Below are 22676 nucleotides of genomic sequence, written 5' to 3' on the forward strand. Positions count from 1 at the left end.
AAAATTTGCACTTCAACTATCACAATTCGGCCGTCAATAAACAGGTTAAAAGTGGCAACTCAAAGGTATATAACACCATGCCAGAGGTTATCTCCCGATTTTTTGTTCCTGTCAAGGGCGTGCGCGCCCCCGTCTTCTGCGTGAACGCGTCGAGCTCCGTGCGCGCCCCCGACACGAGGCGAATGCGGTAGCCTACGAAAAAACAAGCGAGCGGCGCCGGAGACACAAGAGGGGCGCAGTTTACCTTCCAGCTATCAAGATCTCAATTCGGAGCGCACATTCACGCCCTATCGGGTTGTGTTGCCAGCGGGGAGTGCTGTAGACATTTGCGGACAGAGATAATAGGGTGAGTCGTGCTAGTTTACAAAGCCGGACAAATGTCGAAGGAAGCTGGCGTTAGGTGGGGAAAATGACGATGTGGCTGTAATTTGTGCACCTCCTTTTATGCCTCAAAATGGCGGCTAGGCCGCTTGGTCTGGAGCAGCAGGTAGCATGTCATAGACGCACTTTATCTCCGTGTACAAACATGCAACACGGGCAATAATTGGAGTATTCAACACCAGTGATTAAGTTAAATTTAAGCTAATTGTGCTGGAGTACATGGCGGCGCTCCCGTCTGCGTCAGTGTATCGCGTTAGCGTTCGAGCTAACTTTCTGGCCGAATCGGTAATAAGCTAATGAGGGGAAGGTTCACGTCAAGCTAATTAGCTAGCGTAGTCCACATTTAGTGTATTTTTGGTTGATGTGTGGTTTTTATAAACGGCGCGCGTGCGTGTGTGTGCGCTAACGACATGACAACATGTCACTGGGTTGGGCTGGAAGGTTACTGTTGCATTTGGCGGCGACAGGCAGTCATGACGAGACCATTTGAAGTCGATTCGGTGCGGTTTGACATCAACGTTATCCCCGGAGAATATAAATTTGACACTTGGCCTAATTCGGTGTTTTGGGGAATCTCTGTTTAAGATCGGTCAGGCTACTGATTAGCTTCCGTGCTAAGTCGTATGTTAGCACAGACGAGGAAGGGCGTCCAGTTATGTTCGCCCTTAACGCATTGGCCTGCCATTTACGATGATAGACGTCAAATTCGTTGAAGCTAGGAAGACTGGATGTGAATGTTCATCTTTCCATGCCGTTGACGGTGCTAGAAATCCAATCTGTTTTGACAGGGTCGCTGCCAGCCTTTCCCAGTCACCTGATTGGACGTCTATCGCTGGCAATGGCAGCTTATATGTTAATGTTAATTACACGTGTGGGAAATATGTGATTCTTTTTGGATGTTGGTGAACGATGCTGTTCTTTGCTGTATCACCGGTGGGCGTCGGGCTCAGGCGGAGCTCCCCCGTCATGCGTGGGAGGAAATCGGGGTGGAGCACATACAAGTTGATGATGGGCTTTTCTTGGAATTGCGTCTTCTGATCCATCTCGTTTTCCCTTTCCCAGTTTTTCCACTCATTCTCCAAAAATTTGGTTGCTGTATTTATTTATTTATTTTTGCCAGCCAACCTTATTTTTATTATGCTATGTTTTTACACTCATTTCAGAGCAGTCATTGCATTACAAAATGTCTGTTCATGCAAGTGTTTGGCCCTACGAACTTTGAAGGTGAGGTTTTGATGTTGCTTTTTTTGAATGTCTGCCTGTTTTTTTAAATTTTATTTTCAGTGTTCCTCTTATTTATGAGCCCCAAGCTTGAAACTCAATTTATTTTTATATTGACTCAATGCACCCACACCAAATTGAATTGAAATGCCCACAACCCCAGCCAAATCCTAAAAGAACCAAACTACCATTTCTTGGCTACATATTTCAACAATACATTAAAGCGGTTCAGAAAATGAAATGAGATGAGACGTACTCATCTCATTTTCTTACCGCTTTATCCTCATTAGGGTCGTGGGGGTGCTGGAGCCTATCCCACGTGTCTCCGGGCCAAAGGTGGGGGACACCCTGAATCGGTGGCCAGCCGATCGCAGGGCACAAGGAGACAAAGGACAACCATGTGCACACACACCCATACCTAGGGGCAATTTAGTGTCCAATCAGCCTACCATGCAGTACCCAGAGGAAACCCACGCAGGCCCGGAGAACATGCAAACTCCACACAGTTGGACCGACCTGGATTTGAACCCAGTTCAACCCAGTGAGGCTTACGCACTAACCACTCGCCCCACCGGGCTGGTCACAATACATACTGTAAAATAAATACAACAAAAAGAATGCAAAAGATATAAACTGGTTTCTTCAGGAATGAAACTGTAGTTGGGGGTTGGAGCCCAATACAAGTTGTGTGCGAGTGTTTGGTCTTTACTATTTCAGTGTGTGTGTGTGTTCTCATTTTCTATTGGTGTGTTTGACAGTTTGTCAAGTCCAATAAATGGCAAAAAGTCATCATAAAGTTGTCATTTGTTTCTAAGGCATCCTTGCATATCTAATCAACCATCCATTATCTGTTCTGCTTATGTATGCAGAGTTTGTAAAATTACATAAGTGAGGCTATAGCTTGCATCAGCTAGTTAGCATGTGCAGCTAGGAGATATTTGGGAGTTAAAATCAAGTTGTTGGGGACCTTTTGAGTGCCTTAAGAAAAAATGTGTGACTTCATACTGTGTTTTTAAGGCCATCCCAGTTGATGCCATTGTTACTTTCTCAGAAGGTGTCTGACTTGGTGTCACTGCTAGGAAATGAAGGCCGTCCGGATTCCAGATGTATGAGATGCTTGCTTTGAAAAGGTGACAGAGTTTACCGTAGTTCTTTCCCAGGTCATCCAAAGATGTCTGCAAGGTTAACTCAGTTGTGTTTGTCCAGCATGAAGTTGTAGGTTTGGTGATGTAAAGCAGCAGATATGATGTACTACATCAGGTGTGGCTCTGTTCCTTTGTGACTTGATGTTCGGCTGCCTTTCTTAAACTGACGGAGGATGTTTTCTCATTTATCTAAAAGGCTTCTCAATGAGACACTAAGCTGTTTGCCTCAATGAGGAAATTAAATGGCACCCCAGAGCTCTCTGCACCATTTCTAGGATGGGTCCTGCTGCTTCACAAAGACAACAAAATCAATCGTGGGAAGAACAAGCAAATTTATTGATGTCCCACCCACCCTCTGAGTTCAGGGTTAGGGGGTTTGAGTTCAGCCAATTTCACTGATTTATTTGAGGTTTCAGCATCATATTTTTAACGCTTTTAATGCAAATATAGTTTGAGAAGAGAAGTACCACTTCTAACAGCAATGTGTACAGGTATCTGTGTACTGAGTTTACATCTGTTAAAAATGTTTGATGGGAAAGGTTGAAACACTTTTGCATTACTAATGGAAATTAACGGCATCATAAAACCATTTATCAACTCTACGGGCAATATTTTAAGTAGGATCTTAATGGTTTTAACAATAGATTGGGCCATAGAGGGATGTTCAGACCACTTTGACTGGGAGTGCTGGCAGTGAATCTGCCATTCCTCCCAGTTAAAATGGATTAGACGTGTATGTCTACTTTCTGTCAAGCTCCTAATGTGCCATATCATCAACTAGACAGCAAGTGAATCGTTTCCCCGACTAAATCCTCCTAAGAGTTCAAAACAATTGAACATTTAAAATGCGTTGGTTCTGGCCACATGCTACCATGATGCAACACGAGAAATGTAAATTTTTTTTACTAAAGATCCCCCTTCACCAACATTAGTCAGTACAATGTTATTTAAGATGTTTTTCTCCCGAACAATCTGGTTCATTTTTAAACTGTCATCTTTTTTTCCCTAAATTATGTCGTTTGGTGGATTATTTTGGGCCATTTTATCTTGGCACCATCAAGTTTGTGATTTACTTGTGACCCTGAATCTCATCAGATTGTTGGAAAAACTCCAGAAAGCTCAGGCTTGCTGTAATCAACACTCTATGGGGAGGTAAGCGGCCATTTGGAATGGCATCAGGTGCTGACATCACGGCTCGATAGTGAACTGGCAGCTACGTCATTGGTTCTCTGTCCAATGTTCAAGTGTCAGTAATGCCAGTTGATAAGTGAACACAGTCTATATTTGTAACTTTATCACATTATTAGAATAGCCTGCCAAGCAATGAAATAACGACCGTTGCCTTTGCTGTTCCGGTAACTTTTATTTCAAATTTATGATGCTGCAAGAATCCATCAAAATAATTTGTCAGACCTTTAAAGTTACCACATTCTGGTGAAAATTACCAATAGCTGAGAGACGAAGTGATTATGTCGGGCTCTCTAAATGAAGGCAATTAGGCTTCTTTATACGCCTGTTTACTGGTCAGAAGATTTAGTCATTGTGGTCCCAGTAGACTAAGAAGCTTATTGTGGCTCATAGTTGGCCTTAAGTTGGCTAGTTTGGTATTTTTCAAAGGGGGTGTGTAAATCTCATGTTTATAACACCATTGAATTTAATGTACTTTGCATGAATACCCTTCATCTAACAATATTTTCACCATTTCACCAGTAAAAGATGTGCTGTCAGCTCCTTCTGATATCATTCATCACTCAGTTAGGCAGATCCCGAGGAGGTGTGATAATGGCAGTGGCGTTTTGGAATTTGCCAAGTGAGCAGGCGTTATTTATATTGGCCTCTTCTGCCTTAGCACCCCACTCAGTCTTTACTGTTGGCAACCCGCGAGAAGTTTGTCTTTCTACAAACGTAGATTTTTGTATCTAATAGATGTCTTGTGGGTGAGCATCTTAATTCTTTCAGTGCTACCCATTTTCCAAAAAGAATCAAGAGTGCAATGCAAGTTACATCTGTTTGATTAATCCATTTATAGCCTCGTAAATATTGTAAAGGCTGGGGTAGTCAATCACGAGAGAGTCGTAGTAATTGGCAGCTCTCCTGGGGAGTGTCTGGGTTCTAGAAAACCTTCTTTGACTTTTCTTGTCTTTTTTGTGGTTCCTATTATTCAATGCTAAAATGTAATTCTAAAGTTTAAGTTTTAAACTCATGTTACATTTGACCTCTTAGGCTAAATGCTTCATGGCCAATATTTGTTTAGATTTTAGCCTGTAATTTAAATAGATTTGCGCTATAATCCTTTCAGTGTAAAACGAGAGGAATTAAATATCGTGTGCAGTTGGGTGCTATATTAAATTAAACTTCATTAATGTAATTAATGACATGGATAACATGGCCATTGTCATTGCAGCACTTGAAAAAGTAGGAAGTGGTCAGAAAATGGATACCAGCCAACGCTATGGTTGACGTCACTAAGTATTTGTCCCGTTTTTTTGCAGTCATTTAGAGCACAACCGTCCACACCCAATGGCTTGCTACACTGTGGTTGGAAGCAATTGCTCTAAAGCAGGCATTGCATTGAACCCTTAGTCGATTAAGCAGGTTTCATGTATTTTATCTGCATTTTAAACCCTTGTGTGAATTGATGCGCCACTTGTTTGACCTATAAATATTTCCAGCTCTCCCTACACGGCTATCTCCCATGCATACCTAATGCAGACCTCCACTTCTCCCTTTCAGATGCAGTGTAGACTCGGCTGTTGACTGGTCTGCAGGCTGTCCACCTTTCTCGTCCCGAGGGGGCCCAATTCCTGTGGTCCCCACTCTATCTACGGCTTTGTCGGGACTACACTAACTGACACCATAGGAGTACAAGGATCACTGTCGCGCGCGTTGCTCGGATCCGCACAGCTCATCTCCTGACTGAGGAGAGCGCGGCAGCTGCACCACTACAACCAAGTGTTCCCTCCTTGCCCCGCCCACACCGTCCTGTCACCATGGTGCTTTCACAACGGCAACGAGATGAACTGTAAGTGGCCAACACCTTTCATTCGCGGCTCAAATCGTATTAAATGTTTTATTCAAAGCCATATTTCCATTAATGCAAATTTGAGATGCTACTGTTTTGGTGGGTGATCCTTGGTTAGGATTTGGTTTATCACAGGAAAATTAAGATAGAATTCTGTGCTTGTGAGACAGAATTTATAAAAGCATAGTGTAGATTTTGATTGGAATGCATTTGATTCTTTTTTTTTTTGTCATGAATATCTTTTATTTTCCTGCGTTTTAGAGGGGACATGTGGGTTTTGTCTACATAGTTTGGTTATGATTGAGCACGATTTTATGCTACTGTCTCTTGATGTCATTGTGGAATGTGGCCACTTGTGCATTACATGACAAGGTGCTAAACATTCCAGACAGGGTTTCTATTTTTTTTTTAGATAAATGTTGAGGGTGAGGCCTGTTGGTATGGTTGCTCTCTTGGAATGCTAAGCTTTTACTAGCTCTGTTCTATTCAGAGGGCACGTCCAAGACCATCGCCTTTCCTCAGCCAATCCGCTCTTTTTTATTTCCTGAGCCTGGAGGAAATTGGTGTCACTGTCGTCTAGCAACTCGGGTGTTCCTATCGTATGTCATCATATGTATGTCTGCAGGTCAATTCTAAAAATGTTGAATGTGATGATGCTCTTGATGATGATGAATCAATGTATCAGTAATACTGATATAGTGATATGGTGATATATTGCAATCCTTTGAATCCCATTTGATTATTAATATCCTCCCTTCATTCATTCATTTTTGCCCCTCATCCTCTCGGCCCCTGCTAGAGCCTATTCCTGGCAACAGTCAGTAGATGTGTACACCCTGAGTTGGTTGTCAGCCAATCGCAGGACACAAGGCGACTAACAACTATGGATGAACACACATACCTTGGGACAATTTTGAGTCATCAATCAGCCTACCATGCATGTTTTATCAAAAAAAAGATGCCACTAGTTAAAGGAAACAACAGGTTGCTACTGAAAAATTTCTGCTACAAGGTTGTATCTTAAGACACGCTTTCCAAGAATGTTGACAAAATATATAGTATATTTATTTGCAGTAATTTTGCAATGAAATAGTCTGACATTAAAATAGTTTATCACAGATTGTTTATGCCAGCAAAAAAAATAAACTTAGTTTATTTTTCCTAGTTGGTTCTTCTCTTTAGTAGTTGTACCGCAGAAAAACATAGGATTGATTTTCTGACATTATTTATAATTGTCATAGTGTTGTTGTGAGGTGCCCCGAACTTTCCACCCGTATGATATTTTCTAGTCATATTTATTACTTAAACATGTTTATTTTGAGTTTCAATATACAGTTGCATCTGTTTGGTGGCTGGGGATTATACCCCATTTTTTAGACGACAAACTGCACTTTAAATTATTTATTTTTCACTGATATTCAGTGCGTTTTACAATCAAATGCACATTGAGTACATTTTATGAGTGCAAACCTATCTTTTGGGAATATAACTATTATATTGCTTCAGTGAAGTGCTAAAAAAAATCATCAAACCATAAATACAACTATAAAACATGACACCGATTAATATACGGTAAACATACTTTGATTTGAATCGTACCTTTCTACCTTCAAGGTACTCAAAGTATGTTGATATTATATATCCTTGCTTACCTACTGATAAAGCAGCATTAGGACCAACAAGGGGTTCATTATCTTGCTCAAGGAAACTTAGATGAGGCCACCAGAGCACTAAATCAAACCCAAAACCTCTGAGTTGGGGAAACCACTACTGTACCACTGAGCTTACCGTGCCGTCAATGAATTACAATATTAAAAGATAGAGAACAAATGAAAAATGCAATGAGCGCTCAGTATTGGCATATACTGTAAACGTGATCAGGACATTCCTTTTTCCTAATTCAAGTTAGATCACCTTTTGGAAGCGAACTGTCCCCAATATTTCCGATATTTGGGTTCATTAGGTTCAAGTTAAATAATTTCCTTTATTCAAATTGTATTTTGCTAATGATCAGGTGGTACTTTGGCATCAACAGTCAGCTGTGCGTTTCTCCTAACAACTCTGTTTTTCTAAGCATAACCAATGAAAAGCACACTTGTGCGTTTTTACAGGGTCAGGGGACTCGCTGCCCCTGGCATGTGGTAAAAATAGCTTAAGAACACAAACATATTACTTCCCTCAAAGACCTGCCGGGCACCCATGTTCTGATGGGCTTCTCTTATCTTTCTCAAACTTCTAGCTGAACAAAGAGTCCCAGATGCAAATTGTTATGTGGTCTGTGTACGTCATTCTCTGGATCTAAATGGTATGTTGTGAAGTAATGAACGAAAAAAAACGACATCTGAAAATGTCATCAAAACCAAACGTATACAGGCGTCCTTGGACTATGGTGACATCAAATTTTTGGTGTGTTCGTATGCCAATTATCATCATAGTTCCTGTAGAGCAGGGGTCTCAAACCGATTCCGCATTGGGCCACAGTGGGTCTTGGTCTTTGTTTCAACCCATCCAGTGTTGACAGTTTAACCAATGACGGGTCTTCTAAAATAAGTAGCACTTGGCTTCAATCAACTGACTACACTTGCTAAAGGTGTCCGCTTGTTCAGTTTGAATGAAAACCTGTCCCCTTTGAGACCGCTGCTGTCTTTAATAGTTTTAGGATTTAATTTTACAAATCTTGAAAGTCTTCCGAGGTGCAGAACTCAAGTTGAATATGGTGACGGCTCTTGGCAAGAAACTCATTGAGTCTGTTTGTCTTGGCTGTTATGGTCCCGCAGCGTCTGCCAGAGGGCAGCAGATTGAAGAGGTGGAAGCCGGCCGGGATGTGTATTGTTATAATGATGCTCTTTGCCCTTCCTAGGCACCCGGACGGAATCCTAGCATTACTATTTGTGATTTTCGCAACCATAACTTTTCATTAGCCATTGTGAACCAAAAGTGGTAATGTCAGTTTTATTTTTTGTGCAGATTCCCAGTCACGCCTTTCTGTTAATGCTGTGAAAATGTCAGTTAGTTGAACACAGCCTTTTGGCCAGGGTTCAAACTGAGCCCTGCTTTTTTACTGCCTCCTATCTCGGCAGGCACAGTTGACCGGCGATGTCTCGAATCATTGTCACTGCCGATATTTCATCTTGAATATTGACTGATACCAGTATTGATGTAACCATAACGGCGTAAATCATGTGAGCTTTTGTTTTATTTGGATTTTTAGAAAAGACTTCAATAAATGGCAATTACTCACAGAATAGACAGCAACAGTAAACATGACAAAACTTAATAACCATGGGTGTCACCATGAACATTTGTTTCTGTCTTTCTATTGCTCCTTTTATTTGGCGACAGTGTCTTGCACGGTCGGCAAACTTGATGAGGGAATGCATCATGGGCAGCGGGAGACCGAGACTTTCAACTCATTTGTGTCTGGAAAATGGAGTGCTTCTCAAAACATTTGAATATCATGAATTGTCATTCATTTCAGATAGTGACTCATACAGATTGCACATTTTCAAGAAAATTTTCTTTTTAATGCAAATCCTTCTTTTTCCCAATGCCTCAAAAGATTAATGGAGTTTTCATTATATAGAACATTCATGTCCTCCCCGAAGCAGAGATAACCTCACGTGTCTTACCTGAGCTAAAGATTAAAACATAAAAGTGTCAAGTTCTCTTTTAAAATGAAAGTAAAATTGATCGAACTCCTGTAGATTTTTGGTTTTCCTGCATGTTGCATATTTTTGGAGAATCTTTTCATAGTTGGGAAAGAGTAGTAGTAGCATCATTGAATATTTGTTCAGGTTGATGATGCTTCAGTTATGCAATAACTGATTATAAGGGTTCCTGTTTTCTTCCCTAATGCTCATAACTAGCACATAAATTACTGGGCACTAAACACGATCCAGTTATTCTTAGTTGGAAACAAATACAACAGAAACAAGGATGTGAGAGAAATTTTGAAAACATTCATTTTTGTCTCTTGCGTAAGTGAATTTGGCCATTCTGCATGAGCTGCTATTATGTTTTCTGGGACTTGGACAGGCAACATAAAAACATCTCCTTTTAAAAAAAAATGTTTTCATATGATTGTGTAATGGTACTTGGTTTCAGCCTATTAAAAAAAACAGGTGAGATACCCTTTTTCCATCCAAAGCTTGGCAGCTATTAGATAATATTTCTGGGGCCTTTTGGGAGAAAATAGCCAGGTAAATTCTAGAGTCAGAACCAGGCTAACTATTGAAATCCCTTCCAAATTGCGATTAGGAATAGTTAGGGATTTACAAGTTCTGGGCTTTGGTACAAAGTCTTTCCTGAGATAAACCTCCCCCCTTGGAGTGTTTGGAGTTCAGTCTGGTTGGTTTCTTTCTAGCTCAATGGCTCATCGTGTTGTAGCACTGTGGTTAGATCAACAAAATGATGAATATGATCTCCGAGGCTTTTTTATATATGTCTGCATAATGTCGACTGTGTGCGCGGTCACGTGTGTGCGCATACATCCCAAACATGTGTGCTGGTAATTAACGTACAGGCAGTGACTAGGAGAAACTAAATAAAAGAGCATAGTTTTAATCAACTGGGAAATAACTCTGGCGATGGTCAAACAAATGAAATGACAATTTGTTCATAATTAAATTTAAAATTATGAACATTTCAGTCCAAAAGCATGGTGGTTCATCATCGGCAAAGGAAATGCAGTTTTATGATGGTTTATATTCTATGAGGGTCCAGTCTTAATTTGCCACACTGTTAGCGAGTAAACATGCCAGTTGGTGTCAGCAATTTGGGGTCTTTGGGATCACTATAGTAGATGAACAATGTTTTCATTTTTACTTTCTTTGTGTTAATATTGGTAGAAAAAAAAACCATACTCCTAATTGGGTGTATGGGAGTCGTAACCTTCTCTATTGATCCTGGAGTACACATTTAGAAGGAAATGAAGTCATCGCAGACTGGAAGCATGGCTGACTCACTGCTCTCATGACCTCATCCATTTTTCTGGTGGTAGAGAGGTACCCAAGAAAAACCAGACACTTTGATTTCCTTCTGTATATGATGGTAAATTACCTGCATTTTTTTATTACGTATTGGCTGTGAACAGTTTACAATGTCTATTGCAGCTCTTGGCTGTCCAGTCATATATTCAATATTTTTCAAGATAGTACGCTTATTGTTTTTCATTTCAACTTATTGGCTTGGCATTTTGGTTGTAAATTTGCATTTACATTGTGCTGAAACAATGAGCATTTCACAGCAGTTTTTTCACCCAGATTTCTGTGAAAAATGTGTGAAACGTTTATGAACAGATGAGACTTTCCCAATCCTTATTTTTATGTTACTCAACACATTTAATAGAAGTAGAAATGGACAGCAACCATCTGGATACTGCCATCACGTCAATGAACCTTCTGTTTTGTAGTGTTATCTTCACTATGCTGTTTCTTAAACGTGTATGCCCCCAGTGTGGCTTGAGGCAGCCTGTCAAGAGTGTAGCCAACCTCCTGCTAACCTTGAACTCTAATGAGGGTCCCCTCTTGTTATGGGCATTTAAGTGGGTAGAATGTGTGTAGGAAGCACAGACTGGTCTGACAGATTGCAACTCCCTCCCTCTTAATATTGTTTCCCTCAACCATTTTCTCCCTTACAACTTATCTTGTATTTTGCTTTAGAAGTAGTGTTTGCCGTGTATAAATATCAAAGAGCAAATGTGGGATGCTGAGGGCAGTTTTCTGTTTAGTTTCTATTAAGTTTTTGTGATACTAGTTATTTTATATAAACAGTTTTAATAGAATATATATTAAATATGAATTCGTCTATTCATTTTTATATCTCACATGAAAAGCAGTACAGCCACCTCAGAGTGGAAGGTGTGTTACTCTTTCACTTCCCCTCCCCATTTCATTTTGCAGAATTAAGCAAGTAATCTAAGTTTTTAAAATGTTATAAACCATTATTAGAAAAAGGAATATTGCAACTAAGGGTTGAATTAACACAGTTCCTCAAATACTATATTCTATTGTGAGCATTGTAGGGCTCCAACGAACAATTTCTGTAATTCTATAAAGCTGATGTTTACATTAAAGGTAACGGGAATTTTAGAGAGTAAAGAATGTTTCCTCTTTAATATTTCATTGCCAACATTTAATAACTTTTACTTGATATTCTAATTTTGGGGTGTAGTACATGTGGTAAATAAACCAATATCTTGGCAGTGGTAACCAGGCAGTTAATGATGGTTCCTGTTTATATATTTCAGAAATCGAGCCATAGCCGATTATCTGCGTTCCAATGGATATGAAGGAGCGTATTCTACTTTCAAAAAGGAGGCAGAATTAGACATGGTAAGTACAAAGGGCTGATACCCGCACACTCCCAGACAGATAAATAACAGACACACCATCGAGCCATTTATTTCTAACAATTATCCTATTCCAGTTCATTTTAACATCCATTGGGCTACTTTTACTGAACAGCTTAGTGTACTTGTGTATTGCTTAATCTCAATTGGAATGTAATATTTAAATTAAACTTTGCTACATGTTAAATTTACATTGTAAGATTGCAAAATAAATCTTGATCCCTAAGAGTGACTTGTGTTTATCTTTAATATATTGATTTATAATGTTTGTCATTTTACAGCATACGTGGACAGTCCTCCCCATATTTAAACAGGTCTTGTGGTTTTTGAGCTTTTGGAACATCAGAACATGAATCTTTCAGAAGTATTTTTGCTTTTGGACATATGCTGCAGAACGGAGAGGGGGGAAAACAGAAGTTGCGCTAGTTTAAGTCACATGTTTGGTGTGCAGAGCCATTACAACAGTTCTTCCCGTCCCCCTAACATCTGATAGCCTTATCCCGTTTCACCTTACCTTCACATTTCACTTCACCTTATTCTCCTTGGGACCATTATTTTATTCCTCAACCAGACTTTCTGTGCGTGAGCAGGTTGAATAATGGATGAATGGAATAAGGGAATCATTGTGCCCTTCGACTCTGACTCTATCCAAAACAAACCTTTTTAAGACAAAATGAGATTAGAATATATTCTCTCACGTGTACTTTATTCGTCATTTAGAAATTAACGGCAGATGTGTTTTTTTTAATTTATATTTGCTGGTATGTTGAAATGCTAAATAACTTCAATGTTTTTTGCGACTAGACACTATACAGACCCAAGAAAAAAACTACAGTATTTACATACCCACTTGATTGGACAAAAAATTAGTGCAATTGGTTGGCCAAAGATCAAATAATACATTTTAAGTAATTATTTTCTTTCATATAAGTGTGTCCTCTCTTTCGCACTTCTGGCCTTTGTTTTTGTTTCTGTTCATTCTTCTTCTTTTGGCTATTTTCTCTCAGAATGAAGAATTAGACAAGAAATATGCTGGCCTTTTGGAAAAAAAATGGACGTCCGTCATCAGATTACAAAAAAAGGTTTGTTAGTTTTGTCTTTTGCTTTTTTCAAAGAAGGGTCATGAATTGAATTTAATGCTTTTATTGTGCTTATACAAGTATAATGAGATCTAAAGCTTTGCCACGAAGTGCACAAAGAGCAACAATGAATAGACAAATCAATGGCTCATGACATCACCAGTGGAGCTACTTTTACTGTTACCTATAACATATTTTTGGATTGAGTTTCAAAACGAATATATCGATGATAGGAGTTGGCATCTTTGACTTTGATACTTGTCCTTGTTGAATCTATCCGCCAATATGTTTGGTTTGGGCAGGTTATGGAACTTGAATCTAAACTGAATGAAGCAAAAGAGGAAATCACCCTGGGCGGACCCGTTAGTCAAAAGCGAGACCCTAAAGAGTGGGTCCCACGTCCGCCAGAAAGGTATGCGCTCAGTGGTCACCGCAGTCCTGTCACCAGAGTCATCTTCCACCCAGTCTTCAGTGTGATGGTATCCGCTTCAGAGGACGCGACAATAAAGGTCAGTGCACCTGAAATGCGCAAACCCTTTCCCATGCATTTGTATTTTTCTGTATTTCAGATGTTAACCTGCAAGTTAAAATTCTGAATTTTACTAGAAGCGCCACTCAGAATAGAAGTTAGGGGAAATATTTGTCATTATTATTATCTTTCATTTTCAGACTGTCAAATGTGTACTTTAAAAGAAACCAAGTGATTAAAAAAAGCACTTTTTTGTACTTAGTTAGAAACCCCCCCACCCCCCACCACGTTGCTCACTGCTTAATATCTATCTTCTGCACAAAACAGTGGGAAAGAAATAGAACTTAACGCAAGGTCACCTTTTCAGTAGTTCTGCAAAATAAAACTTTTCGATTTTGACCCGTGTCCTTCCTGTTTAAATTACTGTGTCAGGCCAAACATAAAGGGGTATGTTATCTTTTGACGACAATCATCAAATACAATTATCCTGAAATAAAAGAAAAGGATCAAGCTCGATAAATTATCCAGAAAATCGAACATCCAATATTTTATCGTATCATAATTTTTGCCAGACAACTTTAAAAGCATGCCTCATCTTTTTCTTGATAAAATTTCAATGGAGTCATCTGATATGCAGCAATAATTGCAAATATATCAATTTGTCTCACTAAAGGTCACACATTCCTGCGTACACAACCGTTTAGAGAAAGGGTGCTCAATAAGTCTATTGTCACGTTTCTATTTGTAAATCACGTGACAGTAAGATTTGATCCAATCTGTTAGTTTCCATTGATGCGATGTGCGCATTTGCAATCCTCGTATTTGGACTTGCAATACTTTTATTTTCTTCCTTTATTCTGAACATATAGCTGGCTCTTTTAATGAGGCATCGGGCTCTCTGACGACAACTCGTATGAAGCAAACTAGCCTTGCCGAACATGAGCTACGACAGCTACTCATTAAGTGATGTATTGATATCGGCCACTTCAAACATGTGCTGCAATTATATGCTTCAATTTGGTGCCTTTTAGTAAAAATGGGACCGGAGCTGTCTCAACTGTGTGTTCTGTAGCATACATCAAACTAAGTTGTAATAAGTGAGTAAATCTTTTTGACATGATAATTTCTTTAGTAGCTCACATGCTGAAAAAGTGTGAGTTTCCCGGAACATACAAGACTTTTCGGGTTTCTCGGTAGCCCAGAGAAAAATGATTGCGTTGGCTCCTTGAAAAGTAGATCTTTAGTAAAGAAAGTTTGAGCACCCCTGGTTTAGAGGAAATAAGCGGTTGCAAAAGGATGAAAAATAACTTACACTAGTTTATTGAATTAATAATTACACTGCTGCCACTATTTTATTTGATCATTCCTTCTTTCCCTAGCCCATCTCATTGATTACAATATTTTTTAATCCACCATGACTAATTCTCTTTAGTCTGGTCATACATTCTGAAAATACTGTGTATCTCATTTGAGTCACGTGGATGACTTCTCCTTCCCTATAGCCACGCAGCGGGAGTTGGAATCCTTGTTTTTGGCATTAGTCCTTTCCAATACCACTGTTTGCTACCTTTCACTTGGCATTGTGCCAGATTTCTATTCAAGCAGCATCTGTGACACCATGCCTATCCGCCATCAGAGAAGCAAGGCGCTCAGCCAGAATCTTAAATTCTGCTCCACCCTCTTGCGCTTCAATGTCCCTCGCCCTCCCTAGGCCTGCACTTATTTGGTGTCCTACTTTTCTACCTCTGAAAAGCCCTGTTGAATTTTTAACTAAGTAGACATTGCTTGCTTCTGATTGTTTTGACAATACAAAATAGCTTAGGGCTGACAGCTGAATTGAATATTTTTATATATAGCAGTTTAAAAAAAATCATGCACTTTCTGCAAAGTACATTGTAGAAGTGAAGTACAATAGTAGCAAAAAAAATTCAATCTTCCTCAGACAGTAGCTTGGAGTTAAAAGTTCCTGCAAAGGCTTATTTGCTCAGGATGTTAATGAAATGCATAATCTGCTGATAAAGTGTTTCTCCAAACACATTAACTCTGCTGATCACCTTTAGCACAACCCCCCTGTGTATTTTGCACCCATCTGGCATATATCCACTAGGAAGGGAAGGGAGGGGGATAAGAAAGGACTGGTGGTGTTTGGAGTGGGATGGGGGATCTCCCATTACTGTCTGGAAGAAATCCCTTATCCCAAAGCAAAGTATTCTTGGGCTTTAAAATGTGTCCCACTTGTTCAGATATTAACTTGATATTATCTACGCTGAGTTAGCGCCATCAGTGTGTGGTCTGGATGATAATTATAACATTAGCTATTACATTTAAAAAAATATTTTTTCTGTAACTTTGTTCATTGTAACTTTTAATGTGATTGGTTGGAGGATTTTTTTAAATAGTTGTGTATTGTTTCAATAGTGTGCAATTTTTTTTATTTTGAATCAAAATCATATTTTTTTTGAATATTGTAAATGTAAATTTTCCCTCAGGATTTTGGGAACTAAGGATCATTTATCAAGTATCGTTTGAGTATTCATGAATGATTCAATTATTTCTATTTTTCTTTGCTCACTTGAAGTCGACATTCTTGCTTAAGCTTGCTCGTAACTTAAATTTTGCCTTGCAAAGCAGGCAGCAGTTCATCACTAAAACAAAATCATTTCATTATGCTTGCTAAACTATGAACTTACAGTTCTCTCCAATTAAATTTTCTGTTCATTCATGTTATTTCTTGTAAAATAAATACATACAAAAACTAATATATAAGGATTATATATGTTTTAATGTATTCTTCAGGTTTGGGACTACGAGACTGGAGACTTTGAACGAACACTTAAGGGCCACACAGATTCTGTGCAGGACATCTCTTTTGACCAGACTGGAAAATTGCTTGCATCTTGCTCTGCAGACATGACTATCAAACTGTGGGATTTCCAAGGTTTTGAGTGTATCAGGACTATGCATGGTAGGTTTTCAATATTTTTTTCTTCTGCGATAAATATCGGAGGATGTGAATTCAATGCAACTCTTTTCGTTGCCAGTAAGCAGCACTGTTCTTCCTCTTTTTGAACGAGGTTAGGGAGCATACAGTGCTGTGAAAAACAAATTACCCCCTTTCTTGATTTCTGTATTTATATGTAAAGAAACACAGAAATCAAGGAGGCTAAAACTTCTTCACGGCACTGTATGTGAGCTACTTAAGGTCCCATAAAACCAAAGTCAAAAGCCTTAAACAATTTTTGGCATGTGTTGCACCCAACTCGACACCAGTGGTATTTTTTTTTTAAGAATGGGGACTCTGTAAGAGGCATTGCCCTCACAGACACATTTTTGGCATACCTGACGCATGCGTGCGAAGAACCAACTGCCTCGGTCAAAGTTTAAGTTATTCAGCGACACATGATAGACATGTATGCATGCCTCGTAATACTGTACTAGACATTTCCTAATGGTTTTTTTAGCTTCCAATTTTTTTCAAGATATGGTTGGCCCATATTTTAAAACCAGTTCAAATAAATAAAATAAAACCGATAAATGATAAATCATATTTATACTAAAGTGAGCCCTGCTGGTACCTCAAGAAAGGCTCTCTGTTTACCGTTAACCTGATGGTCTGTGACTATTATTAGTTTCGAAAGAAAAGTCCCACTCAGTAGATATGTTTGATTTCCAGCAGTGGAAAAACAAGACTGCACCGAAAGCAAACGCAACTGCTGGATTGGATTTGATTTATCTAGCGCTGATACTGAGCACTGGAACATCACTATACTCTACCGTCATAATTAAAGCTAGGGTTATGGGCATAGTAATTCAGCACTATAGTGTTCCAAGTCTTTGCCTGTTTTTAGCACTTTTATTTAGACATATGCTTGTTAAAATTATTCCATTGCAGTATTTTGTAGTAGCTAGACATGTTTTTTCTTATTCCTAATCTGATCAAATGAAGACTTGTCAAATCATCTCTTGTATTTGTCTCACTTTAGTCCTTTTTTGATCTGATCATGAGTGAATTGAAAAATGCGAGACTTGTTACAGTACTATACTGCAGTGGGGCTTGAATAATTTTGAATGGAACTGTATTTTACATGTTTAGTAACATCATTTGAAATGAACATCCAGGGCCCTCAGAGCTGCTCCTGTGCTATGATTGCTCACAACTTTTAAAATGAGTCTTTATAATCCCTACCCAATACCCATGACCATGTTTTTATTCATTTCCAATTCATCCTCATCAAGCCTCATACTTTTTTTATCAACTTAATAGAAAACCCAGAGCCAGCTGCTGAAGTAGAGAAACATTATTTTGGTGAATTAGCCTTTTTTTTTCTTTTGAACTTTATATTTTAGTACAACTGTAGTCACCAGTTACTCCTGGCTTTTGTTTTCATCTGTTCTGCATTGTCAATGGTAATCACAAGCTCTGAAAGAACTTAAATCTCAACACACTTCATCTACTTGCCTCATTGTGCCCAAACAACACCATATTAATTTTGGTAGAGCAAACTTTAATCACAAGTGACTGACTGTGATTATTCCCCTCTTTTTCTAATCTCGGAACACTTTTTAGGACATGACCACAACGTATCATCTGTAGCCATTATGCCCAATGGAGATCATATAATTTCTGCCTCAAGAGACAAAACCATGAAAATGTGGGAAGTGGCAACTGGGTACGCTCTTTGACTTCTTTATCAATATCTTAAAAATAAAAAAGTCAGTCTTTGGTCACAAATATTGAACTTTGTTTTTTGCCCACAGTTACTGTGTGAAGACCTTCACTGGTCACAGGGAGTGGGTGCGCATGGTACGACCCAACCAGGATGGCACTTTAGTTGCCAGCTGCTCCAATGATCAGACGGTGCGAGTGTGGGTTGTGGCCAACAAAGAGTGCAAAGCTGAACTGCGGGAACATGAGCACGTGGTGGAGTGCATTTCCTGGGCACCAGAGAGTGCTTACCCTACCATACTTGATGCCACAGGCTCTGAGGTAAGAACCTGCTTGGATCTTTTAAGATCAGAGTTTTGTATAGAAAAGAAAAGGGTGTGCAACCTTCTGCGTGATTATATTTTTTGCCACATTGATTTGTTTTATGCTTTGTCCAATTAGAGTAAGAAGAGTGGTAAGCCAGGCCCTTTCCTGCTCTCTGGCTCAAGAGACAAAACTATCAAAATGTGGGATGTTAGCATAGGCATGTGCCTTATGACACTGGTAGGGTCTATCGAATATTTTTTAATTTTTTTCATGTTTCATAATTCTTTAGTGAATTATTTGTTTTGTGTGTTATAGGTCGGCCATGACAACTGGGTGCGTGGTCTCCTTTTCCACCCGGGAGGCAAGTTTATTGTGACATGTGCAGATGACAAGACTTTAAGGATCTGGGACTACAAGAACAAGCGCTGCATGAAAACCCTGAGTGCCCATGAACACTTTGTTACCTCTTTGGGTAAGTACATCTGCCATCCTCTTATGCCTGGCTATTAGTGCTTTAATTGCTGTCTCTGCAATTAGATTAGATAGCTTTATTCATCCCGTATTCCGGAATTTTCAGTCACAGTAGCAAGAGGGTGAGAATACAGACACAAAGACATTTTAGACATAAATAAATAGGTAATAAACATGCATGTATATAAATATACATATACATACACATAGATGTACATGTACACTTATACACTTTTCTACCAAAGTGACTCATTGTAAACAAGAACTCTATAACCCCGGTTGTTTTTTTAAGAACACCTAAGTGGCACCACTATCGAGCCGTTAGCCTTTTCCACCTCTTCCTGAGGTCCTTCTAAATCCTAGCCACGATCTGTAGAAGTAGCTAAAAATGCCTTTGGGGGAAAGTACCCTTCAAACCTCAGACAACTTCCGCAGTTTGCAAAAGATTATTGTTGTTTCATGATAAAACAATACAAGTCCATGTAGCAAATGGTCTTCTTTGAAAGAATGTTTACTTCCTTGAGAGCTATAGAAATGTTTTAGGTGATGTGCTGCTCAAATTCATATTTATTCAGTGAGGCATAATAAATGGAAATATTAAATACAAGGATTTGTTGTAATTTTGCAAACTGCGCAAAAACTATTGTTTAGTCACAAAGTTAGCATTTGTGTGTGATTGTTCATAGACGGCAAGTTAAATATTTGTTTTCATTTCATTTGATGCCTTTGTGGACATGGTGAAAGAAGTTTTTAGCAAAGAGCCTAAGGGTGTTAATTCCTGTTTCTTTTTTTTCCCCCCTGATCTTTCAGATTTTCACAAGGCTGCTCCTTATGTGGTCACGGGGAGTGTAGATCAGACAGTAAAAGTGTGGGAGTGCCGCTGAGTAGGACCTAAGATTGGACCAGCACCCGACTACCCAGATGGTCTTCTGGATCTTGCCCTCTCTCACCTCGTCATTCCACCTCCCCCCCCCTTTCACCTAAGCTAAACTTCACCCGCACATCTTCATCTCCTTCGGCTGCACCTGCCACCATGGTTACTTAACCCATCGCGCTCTCTGGTCTAATAACCTAAGCCCCTCTATGTAAATTATTCCTGGATGTAGATCAAGCTATTAAATGTTACACAAAAAAAAGTATTCTTGCATGGTAATCAAAACTTGTATACTGTAAATTTGCATAACGTCTAGAAGTACCATAGGTTTAACACAGGGCTGGCCGTCTGTCACGCAGCCTTACTGACCAACCCGAAGGCAGATGTTTTTGATGTAGGGCACTAAAAAAAATAAATGTCGGTGTCTTTATGTGGAAGATTAATTTTGTCAATTCTTTTTACTTAGAACTTTTTCTCCTTTCTTTCTCTCTCTCTCCTTTACTGTCTTAGTCTGAAGGTGCCTAGCTTGGTAAGAAAAAAACAAACACAAAAAAAAACTTTGGAGCGATTGGGCCGAAAAAGCATATACGATAAGACTGTCTGTTGGCCTTTGTTTTCAAAATCTGTAGCTTTATACCATCACTTCTCAAGTGTGCATACCATTTCTCTTCATCTTCTACGTGCTCATATTTTAAAGTTGTATATACCAATGTTTCAAACTGTTGTCCTTGGACCTCATGGGGGATGAACCGCAGCTTTGTACTCTTGTCATAGTGGCACATGAACAAATTTCAGGCTTTAGGCGAAACGTCCTCTTGCAATTTGAGGATAGCAGCGTTGAGCTATTCGCTTCAATTTGGTGGAGGCTGCGCTGGCTGTGTCTCCTTTTGGAGATGGTTTCCTCTAACCTTCCTTCCCCATGTCCTTTTCAACTCCCAACTCACTAGCCTCGCTAGGATATTTGTGTAATACTGTATAGGAAGGATGTATGGACTAAAGATACCTAGTTGTCGCGTAGAAACCTCTATTGACTACAAATATGAACCTTTTCAAAAAGAGGAAAGGGAAAAAGCATGACGAGTCAACGTGCCCCCAGGTTTGATACTTGGGATCTGCAAAGATCATTTCTGAGGGGTGGAAAAACAGGTTCAACTCCAAATTTAAGTGAAATCGGTTTTCTGTGAAAATATGAATTGTAAATTTAGCTAGTTCAGCCGTTTGGCAGTTTTGTAATGTTGCGGAAAAGGATGAGTTGAATAAAGTGGCGGAAGTTTTGGACTAGACGGATAATGCTAGCAGTGGATGTGATCTGCTTCATATTTTCTGTAATTGGAGGCACGATACTGATGAATTGCAAGGACCACGTCGTGTTTCTGAGCAGTATTCTTCTCGTGTTTAACTCTAAATGGGAAGAAATTTAGGGAGAATGGGATTCATTTTTCCCTGTAGGTAATTAAATGAAACCTCAGTCAACTTAAAGGCAGTGGTTGATTAATCTTGCACACCCTCATTCCCACTAAACCGTTGGTCTTATAACAATGTTCAAGGACAAATGTTGGTAATTGCATACTCCTATTCCCCCGATGCAGTTAGTTCATGGTTAATTGACAAAAATAAATAAACTTCATAAATTCATTAGCTTCTTTGCTGCAGTTTTCCTTTCTTGTGTGTACTGGATGTGGTGCTCTGCTGCTGAAGCTCTTGCTCGCGGTGTAAAGTGTGACCTGTTAATATACTGTATAGCGCTGCTGCATGGTAATAACCTACACCAGAGGCTGAGTTGTCTAAACACATTTTAAAGAACACAGTGGTTTGAGAAACATAAGTCAGATGAGTGTGGAGAAAAGGACGATTATGTTTAGACCACTCAATTCCTCTCGTAGAATGGAGTGATTTGTGGGTGTGGCTTTCCATCACTCCAACTTTTTTGTTTGGGGAAAGGCGTTTACAACATATTCAATTAAAGTCGGACAAGAAATCCAAAGGAAAAAACTTAGCTGTCCCTTAGCTGTCTTCTCACGCTTTCTGTGGGAACGCTGACTTGAGAGCAAAGATGGGAGTGCAAAAAAAAAATTGAATTCGGCATTACAATGAGAAAATCTTCAAGCTGATACCAAAAATTATTAAATCAGAATTGAATTGAATCTGGTTTAGCCAAGCCATGACCAATTTTAGGGGAAAATGCTCACACTCTCAGGGCCACACTGTGACATGTCCGGCCTTATTATACATATAGCTCATTTGATTTTAAATGAGAAATGTAAAATAAAAGGTTGGGATGACATTTGGTGGCTCGGAGACATTTGTGGATCAGAGCTGCTTGTGTTGTATGGAAGTGTATTTTTCCTTTGCCAGGCAATCATTTTGCTCTGCTCTGGTTTATGAGTGAACTGACTGAGTTTTTTTGTTATGTTTGTGTCATTTCTGCCTCAAGTCCACCAGTCCTCTCTAAAATGCGTGTGAACCTCATTGAGGGCTTCAGACTGCACAACAAGCTCTTAAATGAAAAGTTCATGTTTTCACCACTATGGTCTCACTCTTCACTCTACAAACTGTTAACAATATACCTGGATGTCATTATTGTTTGCAATATAATAAAAAGAAATCTGCATATTGGTGCAAATGTGTTGATTATTATTATTTTTTAAAAATAAATTTGGAAGTAGATTCTGTGCACAAAAATTCAAGTTTAA

The 22676-nt window shown here is 39.2% G+C and overlaps 1 protein-coding gene across 1 annotated transcript; it reads left to right on the forward strand.

Moving 5' to 3' along the window:
• The first annotated feature begins 90 nt into the window (after positions 1-90).
• On the forward strand, positions 91-22594 carry LOC144083451 (lissencephaly-1 homolog A-like). The gene is made up of 11 exons (XM_077611318.1): positions 91-346; positions 5481-5769; positions 12017-12101; positions 13126-13200; positions 13500-13706; positions 16463-16631; positions 18234-18336; positions 18425-18653; positions 18774-18875; positions 18954-19110; positions 19920-22594. Exons 2-11 carry the CDS (start codon positions 5738-5740, stop codon positions 19991-19993), a joined length of 1233 nt encoding a protein of 410 aa, XP_077467444.1. The 5' UTR covers positions 91-346; positions 5481-5737; the 3' UTR covers positions 19994-22594.
• The last annotated feature ends 82 nt before the right edge of the window (positions 22595-22676 follow it).

Source organism: Stigmatopora argus, chromosome 10 (genome assembly GCF_051989625.1).
Source record: "Stigmatopora argus isolate UIUO_Sarg chromosome 10, RoL_Sarg_1.0, whole genome shotgun sequence".
Lineage (NCBI taxonomy): Eukaryota > Metazoa > Chordata > Actinopteri > Syngnathiformes > Syngnathidae > Stigmatopora > Stigmatopora argus.

Bases quoted from the DNA above. Each gene is read 5' to 3' on its own strand.
- LOC144083451 (XM_077611318.1), top strand. From the start codon at position 5,738: ATGGTGCTTTCACAACGGCAACGAGATGAACT. The intron at 13,201-13,499 runs GTTTGTTAGTTT...TGGTTTGGGCAG, and splicing joins TCATCAGATTACAAAAAAAG to GTTATGGAACTTGAATCTAA. The intron at 13,707-16,462 runs GTCAGTGCACCT...TGTATTCTTCAG, and splicing joins CAGAGGACGCGACAATAAAG to GTTTGGGACTACGAGACTGG.